Below are 23251 nucleotides of genomic sequence, written 5' to 3' on the forward strand. Positions count from 1 at the left end.
GCCCTAACAAGAGTTGATAGTTCCATCATATAGAGGGTAAGATGACGGAGGCAGTATTAGCGCACAGTGCCGAGTATCATGGAGCAGGGATATTTATATACAGCTTTACGTTCCCCAAGCCACATGCAATGAGTGACGCCATACAATTAATGCAGCATCTCCCATTCGCAGCAAGACAGGAGTAAGACAAGAAATACAAATAAAATTGCAGTAGATAATCTCGGCTGGATGAGCCATGGTGACTCCATAGGAGACCAACTGAAAAAGCCACTGACAGGAGGCTTGGAACTGGCCATGTACCAATTCTCTTGATCAAAGGCACAGAAAAGGGTCCAGCAAAAAAAAAACTGGCAGATAAACATGTGAAAAGGGAAACCAAAATCACCCCAAGATATCATTGATCTCTGAAAACGTGGCATTTCTCTCAGTTTCCATTTGCAGCTTTGTGTGCGAGGAAGAAGCTGAGAGACATTTCACACTGTTTTTAGCTCTGCAACAGAGCTCCTGCCACGTTCGACAGCTGGAGATGGAGCTATTAAACAAAGCATGAAAAGAGGCCCACAGAGGTAGCAGATCTTCGTGCAAGTACTGCTGTCTCATGAAGGCACACTAAATATTGAAGTGTCTCATGTTTCGAGTGACTGGCAATTCTGACTTCTTTCTCGACACGAGCATCGAATAACCATGCCGATTATGTAGCTGTTGCAGCTTTTGACTTTTGCAAACCATTCTATTGACTATCAATGCACAAACATAAAGAGCGGCTTCAATTTGTCTTAATTCCAAATAAATATAAGGTGCGGTATGATTCATAATATTTAGCTGCATAAAGGTGAATTTTGGCCACACGTTTGGTTTTTCCCCCGCCCCTCCTATGGAACGTCATCTCACGACCATTTAAGAGCCTCAGCCAATTCAATCAGCTCAACTGGCATCAGCAGCACGTCACATGGGGAAGTCACGAGGGAGAAACAACACAGAGAGGAGCTCACAGCATTGCCATTTTTACTTACTCCTGGCTGCTTCATCTTCTGTAGTGCAAATTTCAGCAGATAAGACAACTGATCTATAGTGAGCATGGTCATAGCTTTACTCTGAGTCTCAATACATTCAGCAACCGTGATTTTCTGTGAAGCAAACAGATTTAAAATGATTTTTTTTTTAAAAAAACAAATCTGCTTACATTTAATTTGTTTTGGGGTACAAACTTCCAATCAGCTGCAGAACCACCTCAGCAGAATAAGAACACATCAACACTGGTCAAATGCAGCCTTCCAGGAAGCGCAATCTTAATCTTCAGACAGACGTTATTTTTATTCATGAATTGCACAACGGACTGAATGGCAAGGATACCAAACAAGGCCAAAGCCAGCAGATTTAACACCAAGATTTTGCATTAACCCTTTGAAAAACTTCTTGAATTATATATTTTCCAACTTTTAAAGCTACTGATTATAAAAGTGCAATTAGAGAAATTAATAAAACTACAAAACCATCAGCTTAGGAAAAGTAAATTGGAGAATTCTTTGATTAAAAGTCTATTTTTATTGCTCAAAGGGTTAATGATGTACATATGTTTTACCAAGGTTATAGAATGCTAATCACATTCTTAGCAACTCAGTCAGTTCCCTGTATCCATACCAGTTTGTGTTATTGATGAACCTTACCCCAGGAATAGTGGCTACATGCGTCTTTTAACCAGATTTATAACATATAATCAATATAAAAATCCCACTTTTTTAAAAAAATAAAAGAATGAATTTGAATGAATTCATGCCCATTTCCCTCACCATAGTTTTAACTATCTTTTACCATACCTCACATTCTGGACAGAACCAGTCCCCTTCCGGTTCAGCGTTCAGTTTTAAACACTTTGCATGGTAGACACGAGGACAGAGCTCGCAGCACAGAACCTGGCCCTCCCGGTGGCACACCCAGCAATAGAAGTCATTTCGACCATCCTGTGGTACAACATGAAGAAGGTCTTTGGTGAATGGCTGCTTCATAGAAGCAAAGGGACCACGTCTAAGTGTCAACTGAAATGGCAGGCAAGAGAAACAGGCTTGGTTTCAAAATGGGATGATCAGCAATTGTTAGGGTGCAAAAAAAATACCAGTTCTGTTAGGCTTCTCATCCCAAACACCAGATGGTTAAGGATGCAACAGTAACAACTGTCTAGTGACACAAGTTTGCCAGAATAGTATAAGATATTCAGGAGATGACAAATTAGTGACAAGCTTGTTTTTTTTATAAAAAAAGAAGCAAGTCGGTGATTCAGGCAATTGTGCTTTATACTTCCAAGACATGCATTTAATTTTCCATACATTAGTCTTGCAAGAAAAAGATTACAAAATAGAAAAAAAGTATTAAAAGTTGCAGATATTTGCACTATTAAGACAGAGAAAAAGCACAGAAGGCTATGTCCAATTGTATTTATTAATTTTAGCGTTCAGGAAAACTTGAGGAAAAAATTTGTAGATTTTTTTGTGAAAATGTAACAGAAACCCTTCCATCTGAATAAGCAATTTGATACCTAACAAGTACCGGTATTCTAATTACACTACATCAAGGTTAAGACATCTCACATCTACTGCATTTAACAATACTAAAAATATTTAAACCAACTAGATTTACTTAGCAATACTGTACCAATATTAGCAATGCATACTAACATGTACGTTCTATACAACATTACTTATGTCCTATTATCAGCAGTCATCAAAGCTACCACCATTTTGTTTTTTTTTAAAGAAACAGGTTTTCTGGTGATCTTCCTAGAAAACACCTGCTGGTCTTCAGCGCATGTTAATTATGGTTCCCCCTTCCAATTTTTGTTCATCTGGCAGCCAACCATTACTACACATACTATTAACCCCATTCAATTTAGTAGAGCTCAATGAGCTGTCAGTCAGATTCTCCGAGGCTCACAATTATTCTGCCATTTTAACAGCAATAATAAGTTAATATTGATCAAGCAAATAATCATACCAGAAAACCTAGTATCTAAATAGGGCATTTGAAAAACATTGCTCAAAATTCAAGACAGTACATTCAATGATATTATCCCAGAAGCTAGGGAGGTCTAGTGGTTCATTTGTAATATCCCTACCTCTGGGCCAGAAGATACAGGTTCAAGTCCCACTGTGGGACTTGATGACCATGGAAGGTGTGTGCAGAATGTGGCCAAATGGGTTCATTAGGAGCCTGTAAATTCTTCCACTATGCCTGATAGCAGGCATTCAAGAGCAGGAGAATTTTCTGGTCAGCTATACTGCAGAAGGCAACAGCAAGCCACTGCAGTACTTTGGCCAAGCATAATCATGGACCAATCTAATGGAAGCCCATAGTTGCCAACCACCCTATTGGGGCATGGTACCTGAAGAAGAGGATTCCAGAAGCCAACTGTAACCTCTAACATGCCACTGTCTATGCACGCACACCCACCGCCCCCCCCCCCAAACACCCACTCCAGCTACAAACTCACTACACAAGCCTCCCCCTGCTCTCTAAGTCCGAACCACGACTTTGCCTTTCTATTTGATCCTGAACTGAGCTTTAATTCAAGACACTTCTGTTCCCAATTTTAAAAAATTATTCTACCAGAACTCATGGCTATTTACTTGTCTTTCCCCTGGTAATAATCATCTTCACAATTCCACTACAGGTGGAGCCATGGTCAAAAACATATTATTTTTAATCTCCCCATCCCCACCCACAACTGAAATTATAAGTTAGTGTGCAGGAATGTTGTCGCACTGTTAGAGCTTCTGAACTTTATTGTATTTAGTTGGTGGTTCCAGTGCACTTGAAAATGCTCACTGTATAAACTCAAAAAAAGTTACTGAAGTATGAGAAATATTAAATATCCAATTAAGAGTAATTTCCAGAAAACACAACCGTGGTTGGCAAGAATGTAAACTAATTGAAGTTTTTTGAAATACAAACATGTCTGGTTTCCCAATTGTCATAATTTAACACCAGATGTGTTAAATTAACAAAACTGAAGAACACAGGCTTAACTTTCTTTGCAAGAACAGGGGAGAGTTAAAAGGAAGAGAAGAGGAAAGAGAAAGTTTTGTTTTATTAAATATATAATTATGCTATCGTCTGGCTCAGTTACAAAAGCAACAGAAAAACAGTTCTGCCATTTCAGGCTTAATAAAAACTAAATTTAGTCTGAATTATAAATTAATTGCTTTATATTGGCTGTAGTAAACCATGACTCTCCTATTTTCCCCAAACTTTCACTCTGCCTTTTTGTGTCGAAGTCCCATATTAAAGACATTGAAACTACATTTTAAATTGTTTTTCTCTCAACAACAATAATGCTCATGTAGTGTTCAAAAGGAAGGTACCGTGGTCTGCATAAAGAAATAACCTTTCCCAGCATGGAAAGAGAGGTTGATAAGTGTACAAGTGAAGGTGACAATTCTTATACATGGTGTACAAAGTAGGAAAACAACAAGGTGTGAGTGCTTGGGAAGCATTTTGGGGTTTTGCATGACAAAAGGGGGATAAGGAGAGTTGCAATTGCCTGTGTCACTGGTTCTCAGTCATCATCAAGTAACACCGTCCTTGGTGGTCGATGCTGTGTTGAGGGTATGGTCTCCGTTACCTTCCTGCCCTTCTTTCTTCTTCCATGCCTTCTTCATGCCCAGGGCTCTTCCCTTCTTGCAAGAGGTGCTGCCCCTCATCATCAAAGGTTCCAAAATCTGACAGTCATTTCCAGCTCGAGCCTTCTTTTTGGGCAGGTGACAGTCCAATGTCCTTGGCAGAGTTATTCCTTGCTCTTCTGCCCCTGCAATACTAGGGGGTTGACAATCCCCATTCAAGGACTAAGTACTAAAGCAAACCCCTCTTACACCTGTGCAGTATTAAGGCCAACCCCTTACCAAGTGCCCATTCTCCTTTGCTTTGCTGATTCTCCAATGGGTTGAGGTGATTCCCTGAACAGCCAAAACTGGCTTCCCCCACGGCGAATCCACCTGCCTTCAGCTGGTCAGTTTCTGAAGGCATCTGGCACTTTAAAAAGAATGATGCTGAAACTCTTGCATGTGCTAATTGGCCTTCAATTGGTGGAAGATTGGGACAAGATTTTAAATTTAAAAACTGTCTATATTGGTTTATGTTTGAAAGAAAAGCAACTCAAGAGCTATGTACCAAATCTCTTGATTTTTTAGACAGTGAGGTTAGCATTACTGTCCATATTTAATAAGCCAAACTTTTAAATTACCATGAGAATTGTTTACACTAAAAGAAATGCTGCAGTTACAGGCATATGTTTATAAGTAGATCTTCATGGATATGTAGAAACACGTGATGCAGATGATTGGGCTAGATCAGTGGAGGAAATCTTTTAGCCATATTTCTAACATGGAGAATGCTAAGGAAAATTCTGAAGTGAGAATTGGAACTACTCAACACCAAACAGATCCAGCTGATGAGTCACACAACTCCAGCTTTCCTCCCTATTTGGACTAAGCAAAATGGGTGCTCACACGAGTTTGCACAACCCTGTCCCATTCATTGTATTTATTGCAAGATATACAAGTTGCAATTACACAACAAATTCTGGGGCAATGACAAACCTGAACAGCAAAGCGTAGAGACAAGGTGAAAAGGCAGATACTCGGGTGAAACTAAAATGTATGTGGAATGACTAATTCTGCAAAACAGGTGTGACCAGATTAAAGCATTAATTTAATAGTCAGCCTTACAAACCATTTCAAAATGCTAATTTCACGTCTGTTCATCCTTTGGATTCACTAAAAAGATTTTGGTGTGTTTACTATTAAAAGCTCAGGTGGAGGTCATTCATGACGTTAAACAAGCCCTATTTTGTCTCAATATTTTGAAGCGATCAATAGAAAATGGTTTGTTTTGGAAATGTTTAATAATAAATTAATTTGCATACAGTCAGCAAAATGGACAGACAACTGGAGCTTGCTGGCAGACAGTCTCAGTAGATCCAGCAAATTGGAACTATTGCTCTTGTGCAAGTACCAGCATCTGTAGAGTATTCAAGTAGTTCAACTCAGCACAAACCAAGGATCAATCCTCAGACTACTTGGTTTGTGTGTTTTGGCTACATCAAGCAGCACATATATTCAGAAGAGTCAAGGTCACTTCATTTTTGTTGAGGCACTTGAGAGTGCATCTCAGATCTCAGTTGATAATTATATTGTCCACTGGGGAACAGACAAAAGGAAAGACTTGCATTTGTATTGCACCTCATCATGTCCAGAAGCATCAGTTATCCAGCTCAGCGAGTTTATCCTCACTTGGTTCCACTTTGACCTGTATGATTATAGCCAGAGCATCTGCATCAATGACTTTTCTTCCCAGCCTCAGACAGCGTGGGAGGCCCCAAGAATCCATTCTTGGCTCCCTCTTCTTCCTCAGTTACATGCTGTCCATAGTGATATTGAGGTCAACTTCCACATATATATTGGTGGAACTCAGTTGTACTTCCCACCATTTCTCTTCACCCCACTAATGCCTCTTTGGTCTAACATCCAGTCTACATGCTTCTGTTGCCACAAGCTCTGCCATGGACTTCAACTTCCTCTCTGATCACCTAGCTCAGGCTCCATGAGACATTTATAATCTTGTCATCCTATTTGAACAAAGGGGAGCTTCCAATCCAAATGTTTTCCATCACAAAACCTGCCTATTTCCACCTCTTTGTCTGCCTCCTCCTATATTTCAACCCATCCACTGCTGAAACCCTGATCCATGTCTAAGCCACCTTCAGATTGGGCTATTGCAATGCTTTATTGAGCACTATTCCATCTTCCAACTACTGTAAACTTCAACTGATCTATGCCACTATCTTATTTCACACCAGGTTCTGCTCACCTATCATCTCTCTCTACTCATTACATCGAATTCCAGAGCTCTTGGACGGGATTTTCCAGCCACATTCGCCCTGAAACCGGAAAATCCCGCCCGAGGTTAACAGACCTTTCCATGGTCCACCCCTCGTCCCCGATGATTCCCATGATGGGCAGGATAGCAAAATTCGCCCTCTTATGTTTCAAACACAACATTCAGCACCATTTGCAACTCCTCAGATACAAAGCAGTCTGTTTCACATGCATCAAATCTGAACAACTTCATGTTCCGCTAATAAGTGGCAAGTGTGGTGCCAAACAAGTGCCAGCCAGTGACTGTTGCCAACAAGATAGAGAATCTAACCATCTCCTCTTGACATTCAACAATATTGCCATATCTGAATCCTCCACTATCAACATCCTGGGGTTATGATTGACCAGAAACTGAACTGGATCAATCATATAAATACTGTGGCAACAAGAGCAGCTTAGAAGTAGGGAATTATGAAGCAAGTAACTCACTTCCTGATTCCCCAAAGCCTGTACATCATCTACAAGGCAAAACTTAGGTGTGTGATGGGATACTCTTCACTATTCTGGGTGAGTACTGTTCCAGCAACACTCCAGAGGCTTAATACCATCCAAGATAAAACAGCCCGCTTGATCAGCACCCCATCTACTACCCTAAACATTCCTTCCCTCCACCATCGGTGCAGTGTGTAACATCTACAAGAAGCACTGCAGCAACTCACCAAGGTTTTTGAGACAGCCATTTCCAAACCCATAATTTCTATCACCTAGAAAGACAAGGACAGCAGATTCATGGGAACACCACCACCTGCAATTTCCCCTCCAAATCACTCACAATCCTGACTTGGAACTATATCACTGTCCCAGCAAAATCCCTCGATAGTACTGTGGGTATGGGTGTACCTACACTGCATGGACTGTAGTTTTTCAAGGTGGCAGCTCATCACCATCTTCTCAGCAATTAGAGATGGATAATAAGTGTTGGCCTAGCCACATTAGACATTCCCATCAAAAAACATTTAAAACTTGAATATCCTGTGTGTTAGCTACATAAGCCTCACCATTCCTTATTTCCATAACCATCTCTAAACCATTTCATAAACTCCAGCCTCTTGTGCCTAACCCCACCCACTATCAGCAGCTTTGTCTTCTGCAAAGATACCAAGAACAGGAATTCCATAACTAAATCCTTCAGCCTCCCTCTCCTCCTTCATGACACTCCCTAAAACCTATTGATAATATGTCCTGTTTTGGCTTGACATCAATTTTTTCTCTTCACTCTTTTGTGAGGCATATTGAAACATTCTACTATATTAAAGGTATTATACATGTGCAAGTTATTGATAATGAAATGGCTGTTGATATCTTCAATGTTGGCTCTCTGGTAGCAAGTTTGCCCAGGCTAGAAGATGACAGATTCAAATGCCGATCTCAGTGGCACTAAGGTAACAGTGCCTCAGTATTACACTGATTCAGTCATGCACTTTCAGTCATTAAACCGAGGGCCCATATGACCACTCAGAAACATATAAAAGATCATTAGTGTCTCAATTTGAAGACCAGAGGAGCTCTTCCAAGTTCCAGGTCAATATTCATCCCTTGAATAACATAAAATCAGATAATATGATTGTTCATTGACTGCCACAGATTGGCTGCCACATCTCCTACATTGGCTGTAATGCACTTTGGGCAGCTGAGGTCATGAAAGACACTATGACAAATGCAAGCTCTTTCTTCCTTCCAGTAAGTATCACAAAACATATTGGGTGGTTAGTGGATTAGGTGTTTTATAAAAAGCTCAAAAATATATGTAACACTAGAAAAAGTGCAATATTATTTACATGCCAATTATGTGTTGATCTGCTATTTTTAATTATTAAGATATTTATATGATTTTGTCAAATAGAGAAAATTCTGATTGTTTCTTCCAACTTGTGTTTGTATGATTGATAGTGAACAGAGCTCACAGATGGATAGCAATAAAGAATACATTATGGTTTGATGTATTTTTAGTTTGATAGTAACTAAACTCAAATGACATTGTATCCAAACTAGAACTAATTCATCCTAAATCGACCAGAATATTTTAAAAATAAGTTAAAATGGAACAAAGGCAGCTGAAGCCAAAAAAAGTTTCTTTTCTTGTGCCTCCATTTTGCCTTTCAGCTAAGCATGATAACATACAGATCCTGCACTGTTTTTGTTTAACTGTATCCTGACCACAATGTTAAACATTTACCAAGTAAAAATATTAAACACCAGAAATACAGCTACAATATAGTTCCTGGAATGTATTATTAAAAATATACCATTCGCAGCAAAGCTGGAGATGGCAGATAACCAAACAAAGGGGAAAATGTTTAAGATTTTATTGGGGGGGGGTGGGTGAGGAAAATCTCATGATTGCATGATAGCTCATTGAACAACCCAATTATTTCAAAACTACTACAGAATTGGCTAAGATGCAGGTACAACACTTGGGTCTTGAGTTTAAAACATAAAGGCAAAACTGACATTGTTATTGCCCAGAGCAAGACAGAACAATGATTTGATGGAGAAACCTATAAATGCTCTATTGTTATCAGGATCACAATCCCGATGAAACCACAGTCACAGATGAATCTCTGCAACTTATCTAGGACATGACAATAAATTCAGAAGAAAACCTAATTGGAGACAAATCATTAGAAGTACAAAATAATAGTATTAAGAAGGCACTTGTAACCACATGTAAGGCAAGTGAAAAAAAACAACAAAAGCAGCTGAAGTAAGTGCAATATTTAGCACAGAAGAGGGAGAAAATAATGCCAGATATGAAGCCCAAGAAATTTAGGAACGCGTCTGAAATAGACCGCAAATGTTGTGGTCAAACAGCCTGTCTTGCTTAGATTTGAAACAGACCATTTCTCAGTCAAGTGTCTAAAGTCCAGAAATTGGGCCAAAGGCAAACAGTAGCAACATATTTCAGAGGAAGCTATTTGTGACCCAGATAAAGATCACATTCCCTCACAAGTTGTCGTTGGATCTGTAAAAGCCCAATATATCAACATGCCCTTAAACAAGCAAGTTAGATTTCAGCTAAACTGTGAACATTCTGAGAATACCTGAAACAGTTTTGTGATTCAAGCAACAGAGAACTTAAGGATTCTAACAATCCACTGCACTTGCTCAGCAAAGTCATAGACCAAGAGGTCCAGTGCTATCAGCCCCCACTCCTCCTTGCCCTAATTTGTGAAAAAACAAATAGTATATGTATCAAAATAGTGGCAAATGCATCTATACCTGTCCGAGGTGCTAGAACCATTCAACATATCAAACCTTGACAGTGAAGCACAAGGTCAAAGCTCATCAAAAGCTCAGAAAGTAAGATGCACTGGCCAGGCTAAAAGGCACTTTGCAGCGTCAAACGGTTCCCAACCACACAGAGGGTGGAATTTTTTTGCTCCCACCAACAGTGGGAATCGTGGCGGGCGGGGGAGCAAGATTTGCCAGGAGCCTAAAAATTCAAATTCCCAACATCGGGAAATTAATTTGGAATCTTATTTCCCCAACTATCACGGCAGTTCAAAGGTGGATCGAAATGTCCCACGGAGCTAGTCAGGAACATCACTTACAGCTCATGTAGGCCTACTCGGCCCATCGAGTCTGTACCGATCACAACCCCACACAGGTCCCATTCCCGCAACCCCACAAATTTACCCTGCTAATCCCCCTGACACTAGGGTCAACTTAGCATAGCCAATCAACCTAACCCACACATCTTGGGAGGAAACCAGAGCACCCGGAGGAAACGCAGACACGGGGAGAATGTGCAAACTCCACACAGACAGTGACCCAAGGCCGGAATTGAACCTGGGACCCTGGCACTGTGAGGCAGCAGTGCTAACCACTGTGCCGCCGTGCCGCCCAGAGTGGAACTTTTCCAGAGTGGAAAATTCCCAGTCACTGGCAAGGAAACTACTTCCAACTATAAAACAACAGGTCAAGAAGCATTTTAAATCAGTTTTGAGATGGAAAATTTAGTGTCTCAATGATTGGGTCTCTTCAAATGGTGGTAGTGTAAAAGATAATGAAGAAATGTGCGTCAATCCAAAATAATTTGAAGCCCTTGAACATTATTGTTGCTTACATGGAACCAATGATGATGTTCAGCCTGAACTAGCCAAAGCTTAATTGTTAATGTGCTTTGATGCTAAGAATGGGCTTTGTCATGAATATATATGTATGTATGTAGAGGGTCACGGTATAAAAATAAGGGTCACTCATTTAAGATAGATGAGGAGAATTTTTTCTCTCAGTATATCGTGAGTCTCTGGAACTCTCCTCCTCAAAAGGCACTGGAAGCAGAGTCTTTGAATATTTTAAGGCAGAGCTCGATAGTTTCTTGATTAACAAGGATGTGAAAGATTGTCGGCAGGAATGTGGAGTTGAAGTTACCAGCAGATCAGCCATGATCTTATTGAATGTTGGAACAGGCTTGAGGGGCAGAGTGGCCTTCTGCTGCTCCTAATTTGTATAAGAAAATGAGAGACTCTGAACCAGCTTTTTAGCGCTGTTTGGAAGTTATAAGGGCTTATGTCTTTTTCAATCTCACAGCTCCTGAGAAATGTCAAAGATGACTTCATGAACCACAGCTAAGGATAAAAAGAACTGCCAAAATAGTAGAGGAGATTTAGTCTATGATTCGGATAAATAGAACATAAGAAGGAAATGAGGCCAATAGAAGCAACATATTTGAGTCATGTTTGTCTGAAAATGAACAAAACTAGCTCCACTGACACTGAAGTGCAGCTCAAGGTAATTTCTCTAAGCAACAAATTTGATTCATTATTAGTTATCAGGGCAACCACCTCTCTTTCAGCCAAGTGAAGAAAGTCTATGTCACACAAATGTGTCACCATAAAAGAAGCAAGATGAACATCATCTCAACCATTAGCTTATGTTTTAACAACTCTAACTGAAACAGAAATAAATATCAGATTCGCAGAAGTTAGAGCACAAATTGGAAAAGAAAATAATGGAAAATGATCAATTTGGAACTAATTTGATATTTTTTTAAATCGGTATGCTCAAAAGATAACCAAGAATCAAGGTCCAATTTTAAAATTAAAAATTTGATTTTGTCTGAAAGAGGCAAAAATACATTTCCTGCTGATATACTCACTAGATGTACTCAACTTATGACTATCAATGCTAACACCAAGCAAGGTCATGTCAACTGACATACATTTGGGAGCCAAAATTTAAAAAAAGCAATACGCTATAATATTTACTTCTAAGCACAAAAGAAATTAAAATTCAGCAGGTTACTGGAGGAGATGATGCATCACACAATAGACCACCATTTACTTCAAGGGAATTCCAACAAATTTGGAGACCAATACATGTTCAGCAATGTCATCTGTTAACTGAAAAAATCCAGAGGAGAATGGTAAGGCAGAGAATAATATTGATTTATGATGCATTGCACACAGGCCCAGCATAATGCATACCAAGTGAATATCAAACAGCCCATCAGTTTAAGAGTATGAGAAGGAAGAATTCCAAGGAGAAATTAGATGTAACTCTTGGGCTAAAGGGATGGGGGGGGGGGGGGGGGGGGGGGGTGGAGAGGCAGGATCAGGATATTGAATTTGACAAACAACCATGATCAAAATGAATGGTGGAGCAGGCGCAAAGGGCCGAATGGCCTTCTCCTGCTTCTATTTTCTATGTATGTTTCTATGTAGTACTGCCCAGTGAACCAAGACATGGTGCAAGCCAACTTCTGAATCAGAAACTAGTAAATGCTGTTGGAGAATGTCCACTATAGAGTTCTACAAGAACAAAACAGTTCATTTTCATTAAGTATAAAAGCAAAGTTGTTTGAACTCAAGGCATTGGCAGAATTGCAGCAGCAAATAATTAATGCAAGATCCTAAAATATAACAATTGATGATGGAAAGATCTACAGCAGAAATCAAAGACACCTGCACAAGAGAAGACATATTTTTTGAAGCCAAGAGTGTCCAGTCATGCATACACAAGTAATGCTACATTAGCCAGTTTACTAGAAGTAACCTACAACCATAGAGCATAATCAACAAAACATTGAACAGTTCAGCACGTGGGATCTTCAATTGAAAATATTTCCATTATGTTCATTGGAAGCTGGCTTTCGATTTCAAATGGTTGTTGCTTGGCATGTGTGCATGTGTGAAGCCAGTATAGGTCAATGAGTGCAGGGGTGATAGGAAAACAGAACGGAGTGAGGAAAATGGGACATTGCGCAAGTTGAGGCGTGGGCAGCAGAACTTTGGATGACCTTGAGTTTATAGATGGGAGAACGTGGGAGACCAGCCAGGAGTGTGTTGGAATAGTTGAGTGTAGAGGTAAGAAAGGGATGGATGAAGGTTTCGACAACAGAAGAGCGAAGACAGGGGCAATGTCGAGCAAAGCACATCTCAGAAAAAAATATGACAGCAAGGTTACAAAAAGACTGGTTTAATCTGAGACTGTCACCAGAGAGAGGGGTGAAGTTGGGGGAATTGAATTAATGCTGAAACTGTTAATACTTTATAGTTGCTATTGATCTTGTTTATACAGTGCTCTTATTTAAAAACTTATCTTCTTCAGGCTAAAGAAATGTTGGGATTCGTGTAAATTTGTATCCATAATTCAAGTACAGGAAGTTCCCCATTTCCGATGACCCAGAGATCTATGTATGAACAGTCAAACAATCTACTTAAATCCAAATCCTTTCCAGTTTGTTACTGACTCAATTTATCACTAATATTTAAATGTCCAAAAATATATTTATTGCAAAGAAAATGTTCTATATTTTACATCATTTTGGAAATAATTTAGCAATAATAGATGATTAACCGCAGCAGATATCGCATATTTTGCTCTAAGAAATATTCTATATTTCAAGTTCCTTGTGCAACAGAATACCTGAGACTATTAAAAGGACAATGTCTCTCTGTACTCTGGATTGTTCTAGAATCAATTAATCAGATTGTTCCCTCATTCCATTGTACACAACCCCTCCTTCTTAACTGTATCCTTTACTCTGACCGACCGCAGGCGATGGGAGTCACAATAAGAACAATGAGTTTTGAACATTTTTTGATTTGATTTATTATTGTCACATGTATACAGTGAAAAGTATTGTTTCTTGGGTGCAATACAGACAAAGCAAACCATATACAGAGAAAGGAAAGGAGAGAGTGCAGAATGTAGTGTTACAGTCATAGCTAGGGTGTAGAGAAAGGTGAACTTAATGCAAGGTAGGTCCGTTCAAAACTCTGATGGCAGCAGGGAAGAAGCTGTTTTTGAGTCGGCTATTCGTGTCCTCAGACTTTTGTATCTTTTTCGCCAATGGAAGAAGGTGGAAGAGAGTATGTCCGGGGTGCGTGGGGTCCTTGATTATGCTGGCTGCTTTTCTGAGGCAGCAGGAAGTGTAGGCAGAGTCAATGGATGGGAGGCTGGTTTGCGTGATGGACTGGGTTTCGTTCATGACCCTTTGAAGTTTTTTGCAGTGTTGGGACAGACCAGGAGCCAAACGAAGCTGTGATACATCCAGAAAGATGCATCTGTAAAAGTTAGTAAGCGTTGTAGCAAACATGCCAAATTTCCTTCGCCTTAACATGTTCAATGATGATAGAATACACAACCCTCTGCAGTAAAGAATTCCAGATTCACAACCCTCTAAGTGAAGAGGAAAGGGCAGTCCATGTCACGTTGTTCAGGCCTCGACACATGTAGGCATTGAGTACTTCATTACCTGAAGTGCTGTGAAAGAGGTTTAACACTGTCCATTCATCACTGAACAGCCACACATCTGACCTTATGATGGAAGGAAGATCATTGATGAAGCAGCTGAAAATAGTTGGGCCTTGGAAACAGCCCTGAGCAATTCCTACAGTGATATTCTGGGAGTGAGAAGATTATCCTCCAATAATAACAATCATTTCCTGATGTCAATTGTGCAATTAATAGAATTGGCTGAAGACTGGACTGTGCATTGCTGGTATCGGTCAATGAACTGATAAACCACAAACCGATAGCCATTCTCTGGGGTTCCAGGTTCAAACCTCACGACGGTAGATGTTTAAACTCAAATTTGAATTCTAAAATAAACCTCCTGTGGCAGGCAAGGTTCAGCTGATTATTCTGGAGTCCGGGCAGCGGAGCATCAGACTTCCAAACAGCGTGTCCAGGGGTCCAGTCTCTGTCTGGTCGCTGTTTTGCATGCAAGTTATTCAATTCCCCTGAAGTCACAAACAATTGGAAACACAGGAGCAGGCTGATAAGGATCACCCTTTTGGCTCATCTAGCTGCTGATGATTGTGATTAATTGTCCACCACTGGATCTCCCATCTTCCATAAACCCAAATTCACCCAAATTCTGCTGCCCATTATCCTAGCTCACACCAAGTCCTGTTCACCTATAATCCATGCGCTGACTGACCTATATTGATTCCTGATTGAGCAGAGTCTCAAATTTAAAATTCTCATCCAGTTTTCAAATTCCTTCATAGGATCACACAATCATAGAAAGCTTATGGCACAGAAATAGGCCACTTGGTTCCATGGTACTGCACCTCCCCAACTCCTCCAGCCATTCAAGAAATCTGTACTCCTCCAGTTTTGGCCTTTTGAAAATTCCCAACTTAAATCACTTCACCTTTGGCTAAGCTCTGAATTTCCTCTTGCTTAAGCTGCACCCGACAACCTAGCTATTTAACAAAAGATTTTAGTCAAATCCCAAATTTTCTCTGCTAGTGTGACATCCAAAAAAGAAAATGTCAGTATTTTGGCCATTTGATCAAAGCTGTCAACCTACTTGAGGGAGAAGTGAAGGACAGAAGAAAGAGGCCTAGGTGTAATTGGATGTTGAACATCACAGAGTAGTTGCAGGCAAACTAGTGGATATGTGAGGATGGAACAAAACAAACGAGCAAGGCACACCAGGCCAGCCCGAGAGCAACTGCAGCAACACTCACAGGAAATGTCTCAGGACATTTTACTCCATTAACAAATATTAGAAGTTCAAGTTATTGCTATTTGGCAGAACTTGGGGCTGATCTGTTGGCTGTGGGATCACCCTGTCCGTAGCATGCTGTTTCTGCTGCTCAACTTGCATGTAGTCTTGCATTGTGGCTTCACAAAATTGGTACCTCATTTTCAGATGCATCTGATATTGAGCTTGGTACATTCTACATCTCACACTAAGTCAAGATTAAGGTCAAGGTCAACAACTTGGTGGTGATGGAGGACTGAAGGATGTGCTGGGCCATGAGGTTACAAAGATGTGGTATACGATTTTGCAGCTGATGATCCATGGGGTCACATGGATGTCTAATTGTGACATTAGATTTGGTGTTATATCTATCCCATTTAGCATGCTGGTAATGCCACACAAGATGACAGTGTCCTCAGTGTGAAGATAATGTGGGAGAAATTTGTTCACATAGTGGCACTAAGCAAATGTAGGTCAATTCGCCAGAGGCAGACATTGCCCTGGATTGCTATCCGCGTGACTTGTGGTACTGCCTGCCCTGGAAAATCAATGCAAGTCTGCCTAGAAGTGGGACTGCATGATTGAATTTCGTTTTTGGTAATATTCATGAAGGGAGAAATGGCACCAAGAACTCCATGTTCTTCTTTAAGTAGTGCAATGGGATCTTCTGGTACCAATTTAAAACAACTGGATTAGCAGACGGAACCTTAGCTCGTCCATTCATCCAAAAATATTGCATTGCCCAAAATGCAGCACTCTTTCAATAGTACATTATCGTGTCAACCGAGAGCCAAGGACAGCAAGGGAATAATGTACAAAGTGGAAACCCAGAAGCAAGCTGTGAAACTGAATTCAGTAATCTGGTTAATTGTGTGTCTGTGACAGAAAACAAAAATGACCACAAAAGCCATGAGATGGTGGCTGAAAGCTCACTAACGTCCTCCAGGGAATTGAATCTGACAACCTTTTGAACATGTATCACAGCCCAACACTATACGGTTGAATCAGTGCCCCGAGAGCAACAAATATTGTCTTGCCAGCATCATCGAGGGTTGGTAACCACAAGAATGAAAAGCGACATGTAGGAAAAAAGTCTTTTTACATGCAACTTGTGATCAGAATGCACTGCTTGAAAGAGGGGTGGAAAAATATTCAATAGTAACTTTCAAAAAGGGAATTAAATAAATATTTGAAGGAAGAATAATTATCAAGTTATTGAGAAAGACCAGATGAGTGGAGCTATTGCATTGGCTATGAAGCCAATTAAAAGCTCGAACAAAGAGCCTGCACAGAAATGATGGACTGAATGGCCTCTTTCTGTGATAATGGTCTTATTATTGTCAAGAATAAGACAAGATACATCTTGGTTGAAGTTGTGTGGTTCACTTACTATACATAACAAAATGAAAACCAAACAACAATCTTAAAAAGTGACAAGAAATCACAAGTTCAACTGATTCTTGCATCAGTTTGTTCAAAGGATAACATTTAGGTCCCAAGCAGAAGATAACGGGCAAACAAAATGCTTACTCCTCCAAGTTTTCGTCAAGACCCTGAGCAAAGTGAATGTTCACCTAATTAAAGTTTCTCATCACAGGAATACAGCAACAATTTTCGCCGTGCAAGATAATAGTTTCGATATTTCATTGTCTGATGATTAAAGTGTAGATGAGATCAGATAAAGGGCTACAGCCTTATTCTTGGGAGTCTGTACAGTCAAACTGTAGGATTGTTCATGAGACCCGAACAGAAGAGATTATGGGGTGGATTTTATGGCCTCCTCCATGCCATCAGGTGTGTTTCTGGTGGACGAGGGTGGGGTGTGGTGTGGTACATAAAATGTATCGGTAGCCTTCCCACTCCACCTGGTCCCCATAATATGGGGGTGGATAAGGCTGTTCTTAGACTTGTTGAGGTCCTCGAGTACAGACTCTAATGAAAGTATGTTTGGCAACATTAATGGTCTGTTTCTCTATCAGCATGTCTGATTAAACTTAAGAGAATTTATTAGTGTCAGGTGGTAAGTGATTGGTGAGTGAATGTTATGCAAAGGGATTATGGATAGATTAAATAAGTGGGCAAAAACTGAACAGATGGAGGATAATCTGAGGTTGTCCCCTTTGGTGGGAAGAATAGGAAAGCAGCATGTTATTTAAATGGAGAAAGATTGCAGAATGTTATGGTGCAGGGGGATCTAGTTATCCTTGTGCATTCATTATAAAAAGCCAACAGTAAAGTACAGCAAATAATTAGGAAGGTAAATGGAATACTATCTTTTATTGCAAAGGAGATGAAGTATAAAAGTAGGGATGTCATGCTGCAACTGTGCAGGACATTGATGAAACCACACCGAAAGGATTGCATACAGTTTTGGTCTCCTTACGCAAGATATGCTTGTATTGGAAGTCTTCCAAAAAATGAGTCATTAGATTGACTTCTGGGATGAAGGGGTTGTCTTGTGGGGAAATGTTGAGCTGGTTAGGTCCACACTCATTGTGGAGGTTAGAAGAACGAGGGGAGATCTTATTGAAATATGTAAAATTCTGAGGGAGCATGGCGGGGTAGATGCTGAGAGGGTGTATCCTCTCATCGGGGAATCTAGAACTTATGGCTCAAGTTTCAAAACAAGGGAGAGAGGTGAAGAGGAATTTCTTCTCTCAGAGGGTTGGTAATCTTTGGAATTCTCTAACCCAGAAAAGGGGTAGAGATCGAGTCACTGAATATATTCAAGGTCGAGCTAGATTTTTGATCCACAAGGAAATCAAGGATTATCAAGGGGCAGGAAAATGGAGTTAAGGCCACAGTCAGATCAACTATGGTCTTATTGAATGGCAGAGCAGCTCAAAGGGCCAAATGCCCTACTCCTATTCCCATTTTTGATGTTCATTCTTTGATTTGTTCCAGTTGCCTCTATCAAAATCTACTGTTGCAATCTGCTGATTGATTTCCCTGGGGTGGAGTTGAGTGCTGAAGACAATGTTTTCCAAATTTAAGATCACCTGTTTGCGGCCATTAGCTTCAGTAGGATCTCTGTTGAAATCCTCTAAAGCCATATTACAAACATCAAATCTCAAGCTCTTCCTGGATTTTGTGTCTTAGTACCATATTTGATGGTACATTTCCCCACAAAATTACAGCAGGAATAGGTGTGATATTTTCCAGAAGGACATCAGTACAAGGATTTTGTAATTTTGAAGCCAAAGTGGTCTGCCATACATATTAAATGAACAAAGATGATGACAAAATATTTCCATAAAAATTGGGTTGAAACTTTGTGCTAAAATGTTAAGTTGGAGATTTCTAAGTTTGGAGACATTTTACCAAAAATATTTGTTGTGCAAGATACTTAAAGTATGGATAAAATTTAACAAAGTAGCTTCGTCAAATAGTTCAGTGGATATTGAGCAACATTGGTCAATGTTCCACATTTGATCTCAGATTTAAAGAAAAATGTTTATGTTGGATCTCAGCCATGGCAACAAATTTATCTATCAGCCTTGATTCTGTTGTAGGAGTCTTACTGGAGTTAGAACGTTGAGGATACAAGGCAGACTCCTCTAGAACACAATCTAGGAAAATACTTCAGTGCAGTACTGGGGAAGTTTGTCAGTATTGCCTTCTTTCAGATGGGATGCTAAATTGGGGCTCTGACTGCCTGTTCAGTTGGAAGTAAAATATTCCATGTCACTATTCAAAGAGCAGCACAGGCGTTCTCCAACTGACCCAAGTGCCTAGCCAATATTTATTTCTCAAAAGATGCCACTAAACAAAAACAGTATTGCCACTTATCTCACGGCTGTTCATAGGACCTGACTACGTGTATACTGACTGACACATTTTCCCACATTACATAGAAACATAGAAGATAAGAGCAGGAGGAGGCCATTTGGCCCTTCGAGCCTGCTCCGCCATTCATTACGATCATGGCTGATCATCCAATTAAATAGCCTAATCCTGCTTTTTCCCCATAACCTTTGATCCCATTCGCCCCAAGTGCTATATCCAGCCGCCTCTTGAATACATTCAATGTTTTGGCATCAACTACTTCTTGTGGTAATGAGTTCCACAGGCTCTACACTCTTTGGGTGAAGAAATGTCTCCTCACCTCCGTCCTAAATGGTCTACCCTGAATCCTCAGATTGTGACCCCTGGTTCTGGACTTCCCCATCATTGGGAATATCCTCCTTGCATTTATATAATGCCAAAGAGCTTCATAACCATAAGCAAGTTCTTCATTTTTGATTTACCTCAGCTCCCCTGGGCTAGCAGGTGGGAAAAAAAATACTAAAGCCTACCATTCATCCTTGCTTAGCAGATATAATGTGACCAGTTCTGTAAAGTGTCCGTGCATGGATAGCTGACCACAAATGACAGATGATGGCATCCTATTAATACTCAATCTCTCAGGCCACACTTGCGGAATAAGTATTTCAGCAAGTTACAGTACAGGTAAAAAATTTGGCAAGGAGGTAAAAGAATCTAGTTGGTTTTTTTGTCACCGCGGGGCATTTAATTTTCACAGACATCACTGGACCAGAAATCTGAATAGAATCAAAGCTAAGAAGCTTAAATAAGATATTATAGAATGTCTAATGAAAGTGGAAATGAAGAAAAATGAATATAGGAACCCTGAAATAATTAATTCTTAAAATTTGTATATACAAATTTAGGTACAATAGCCAGACTCTGAAGTTTGAACAGAAAGCATGTCATTGAGATTACACTAATCAAGAATTAAACAGCCCAAAAGTGAAACAAGTCTCAAACAGCCACTAAGTTTTATTGCTGTTTAGTTGATGTGAAACTGTAAATTACAGTTGCTACAGATAAGATTTAGATTCAAAATTTGCAGGAGAAAATGATTACATTATGAATATGGCATCACATCCAGATCAAATCAGTAAATTACGCCAATGATGACTACTGGCTAATAGTAACAGAGTGATACTTCAGTGATTTTCTTTTTAAAGTGATAAGCATAGATTTGGAACAAATAAAGTCATCTTTGGTCTTATATCTCAAGCTCCAGGATTTCAGGCTAATACTGATACTGGATATGACCCCTTTTATTAATCAGAGGGGCAAATATATAGTTTAAGTTGTAATCACATTTCAGCAACAGGTTTCAGAAAAGCACCTGTGAAATATGATGCACAAACTAGCAGACTGGAATTATATTTGTGACCAGATCTAAATGATCAGCCACAAAGAAGCTTTGTATAGATAGCTTTGTGCAGAGTCCCGTTCTCCAACTATTAATTTTTATCCGCTCTTCTCTCATAACCAAGGACATCTCCATGAAAAAGTGCTAAGATTCTAGTCCACCCATCCAAATGAACCAACCAAGAACTTTTAATATGCAATTTTGCACTCAGATGCAGCCGGTTCAAAACTACTGGCATGAGTGTGCTTCATCACAGGGCCTCATACTGGTTAACTTGAGCATCAGATCAGAATAGGACACCCAAGCTTTGTGTTACTACCATGGCTTTTGGGTGAGCATTATCAGTGGAGTCTCAGTCTCAATTTAGAAAGAAACTAATTAATTGATGGACCACCTTCCAACATGTCACATGCATAGTGTTGTGTCTAAAGAACACAAACGGGTATGATAAACAGGTACAGCTTAGGAAATACTGAGAAAATTACCTCGCACCTTTACAAAAAGCAAGAAGATTAATGATTGCAGAACTAATAGCTAAAACAATTACAAGGACTGGTAAGCATGCCACTCTGACTTTTTAATGACAAGCAGAGGACAAAACATTACTAAATGTTAAACGTAACCAATTTAAAGCTGCATTACGCCATTTTGTAAAACAGTATCTTTTACCAGAATTAGACCAAAGAAAATTAATTAGATTTAGATTTGAAAGCCAATTAACAAGAACACAGCTGCCCAAATACCAAGGTATTTTGGAAGTCACTTGTGAGTCATTCAACAATGAAGAATAATGAGGTTCAACACACTGTATGTCTAAGGTCTTAGCTGCATCGTTATCAGACTATTTTTATATCTGTTTAAAGTATTTTATTTAAAAATGATATCTAGTATTACAGACTTAAAAAGTCAGTCGTACTTTGATATTCATAATCAATTTCTATTGCATTGATTTTTGTGAAAACACTGAAAAACTTGTTGCGGGCGACAAAATGAAGCAATTTAGCTGGCAACTGATCTTTGCAGAATTGCTCTTTTCTGACTTGTTGAAAGCTACAGGAACTTGTACCTTTTCCTTTATCACTCACAGGATCTTTAACATCTAAGTGACTCAGGGTTACAATTAAATCAAACTTTGATTTGTCAAGGCGAGACAAGCTAATAAACATTACTTTCACTAATCAAATGCCATTGCAGCAAAGCTATCAAAACACAAAAAACATTTATTGACACAAAGAATGGCTACAATTTTTCTAAACTTTGGGGATTATAAATCTACTGACATTTGAAGAGTTTAAATGTTACTGTGATAATTGCAGCATTTAAATAAATGAATAAATGAATACATTTTTGGGGCTTGAGTACTTACAATAAAGTCGGCTGTAAATTTAGATATTACAGTGCCAGAACCTACAGTATATTGTAAACTAGCAGCAGCCAATTTAATATTGCTTTAAAAACACTCATAATAATTATCAACTAGATAATTCAGATGTCATGGCTAGTTTCTAATTATGGAAAGTATTATGGAGAATACCAAGTTCAATACTAAGCTGAAAGATTGATGACAAAATTTCAATCTTTGTAAGAAGTGTACAGAACATGGGAGTCAATGTGGTGAATCATGAATTCAATACAAAGTGGTGGAAATGTCTGCAAAAACTTTAAAGTTAATTAGAAAAGGGGGTGCGTGCTTTCAGCCAGAATAGAGAAATGTTATTCACTGAGGAAAGAAGGAAGAGGCTATGAAAACCAGCATATGGTCCTGCAATTTTTCTGATCGTGGATTATCTATCCTCTTCCTTTTCTGTTGAAAAAGTTTCCTGCTTGTGTTTCTAGCCTTTGAAAATTTCAGCAAGTGACCTGCTCTTAAATTGGCAACTTTAGGGAGAAATTGCTGCACTTATTGAGTAATTAACAAACCCTTAAGGAGTAGAACAGTAGCTACAGTGCTCTTTTCACTAGATTTTATTTTAAATGGTTATTAATGACAATAAGAATAGTTAACAAATCCAAACGTGCAGCTAGATTATGCTGATGAATGCATTACATTTCTGATTTAATCATTTAATTTGTTGTGGTGAATAAACTCTCAAAACGTGCAATTGCTACAAAGACCTTTAAAGGAGAAATTTGCCAAGTCTCTGAGCAAAAGGGAATTTGTAGTTCTAGCAGGCAAGAGCTATTTAACTGTGGCTCTGATAAGTTATTAGCCACTATGAT

The 23251-nt window shown here is 39.4% G+C and overlaps 1 protein-coding gene across 25 annotated transcripts in view; it reads right to left on the reverse strand.

Annotated features, from left to right (window-relative positions):
* The window catches only part of zmynd8 (zinc finger, MYND-type containing 8), a 96639-nt gene that overhangs the window by 49991 nt on the left and 23397 nt on the right, over positions 1-23251 (reverse strand). For 12 of the 25 annotated variants that reach the window (XM_078236755.1, XM_078236749.1, XM_078236769.1 and 9 more), the window contains 2 exons: positions 1818-2036; positions 1014-1127 (listed from right to left, as the gene is read on the reverse strand). In XM_078236755.1, the coding sequence (XP_078092881.1) occupies positions 1014-1127; positions 1818-2036 (333 nt within the window). The remainder of the gene's footprint in view (positions 1-1013; positions 1128-1817; positions 2037-23251) is intronic. The other 13 variants (XM_078236770.1, XM_078236759.1, XM_078236764.1 and 10 more) reach the window with 2 other exon arrangements.

This window comes from Mustelus asterias, chromosome 20, assembly GCF_964213995.1.
Source record: "Mustelus asterias chromosome 20, sMusAst1.hap1.1, whole genome shotgun sequence".
NCBI lineage: Eukaryota > Metazoa > Chordata > Chondrichthyes > Carcharhiniformes > Triakidae > Mustelus > Mustelus asterias.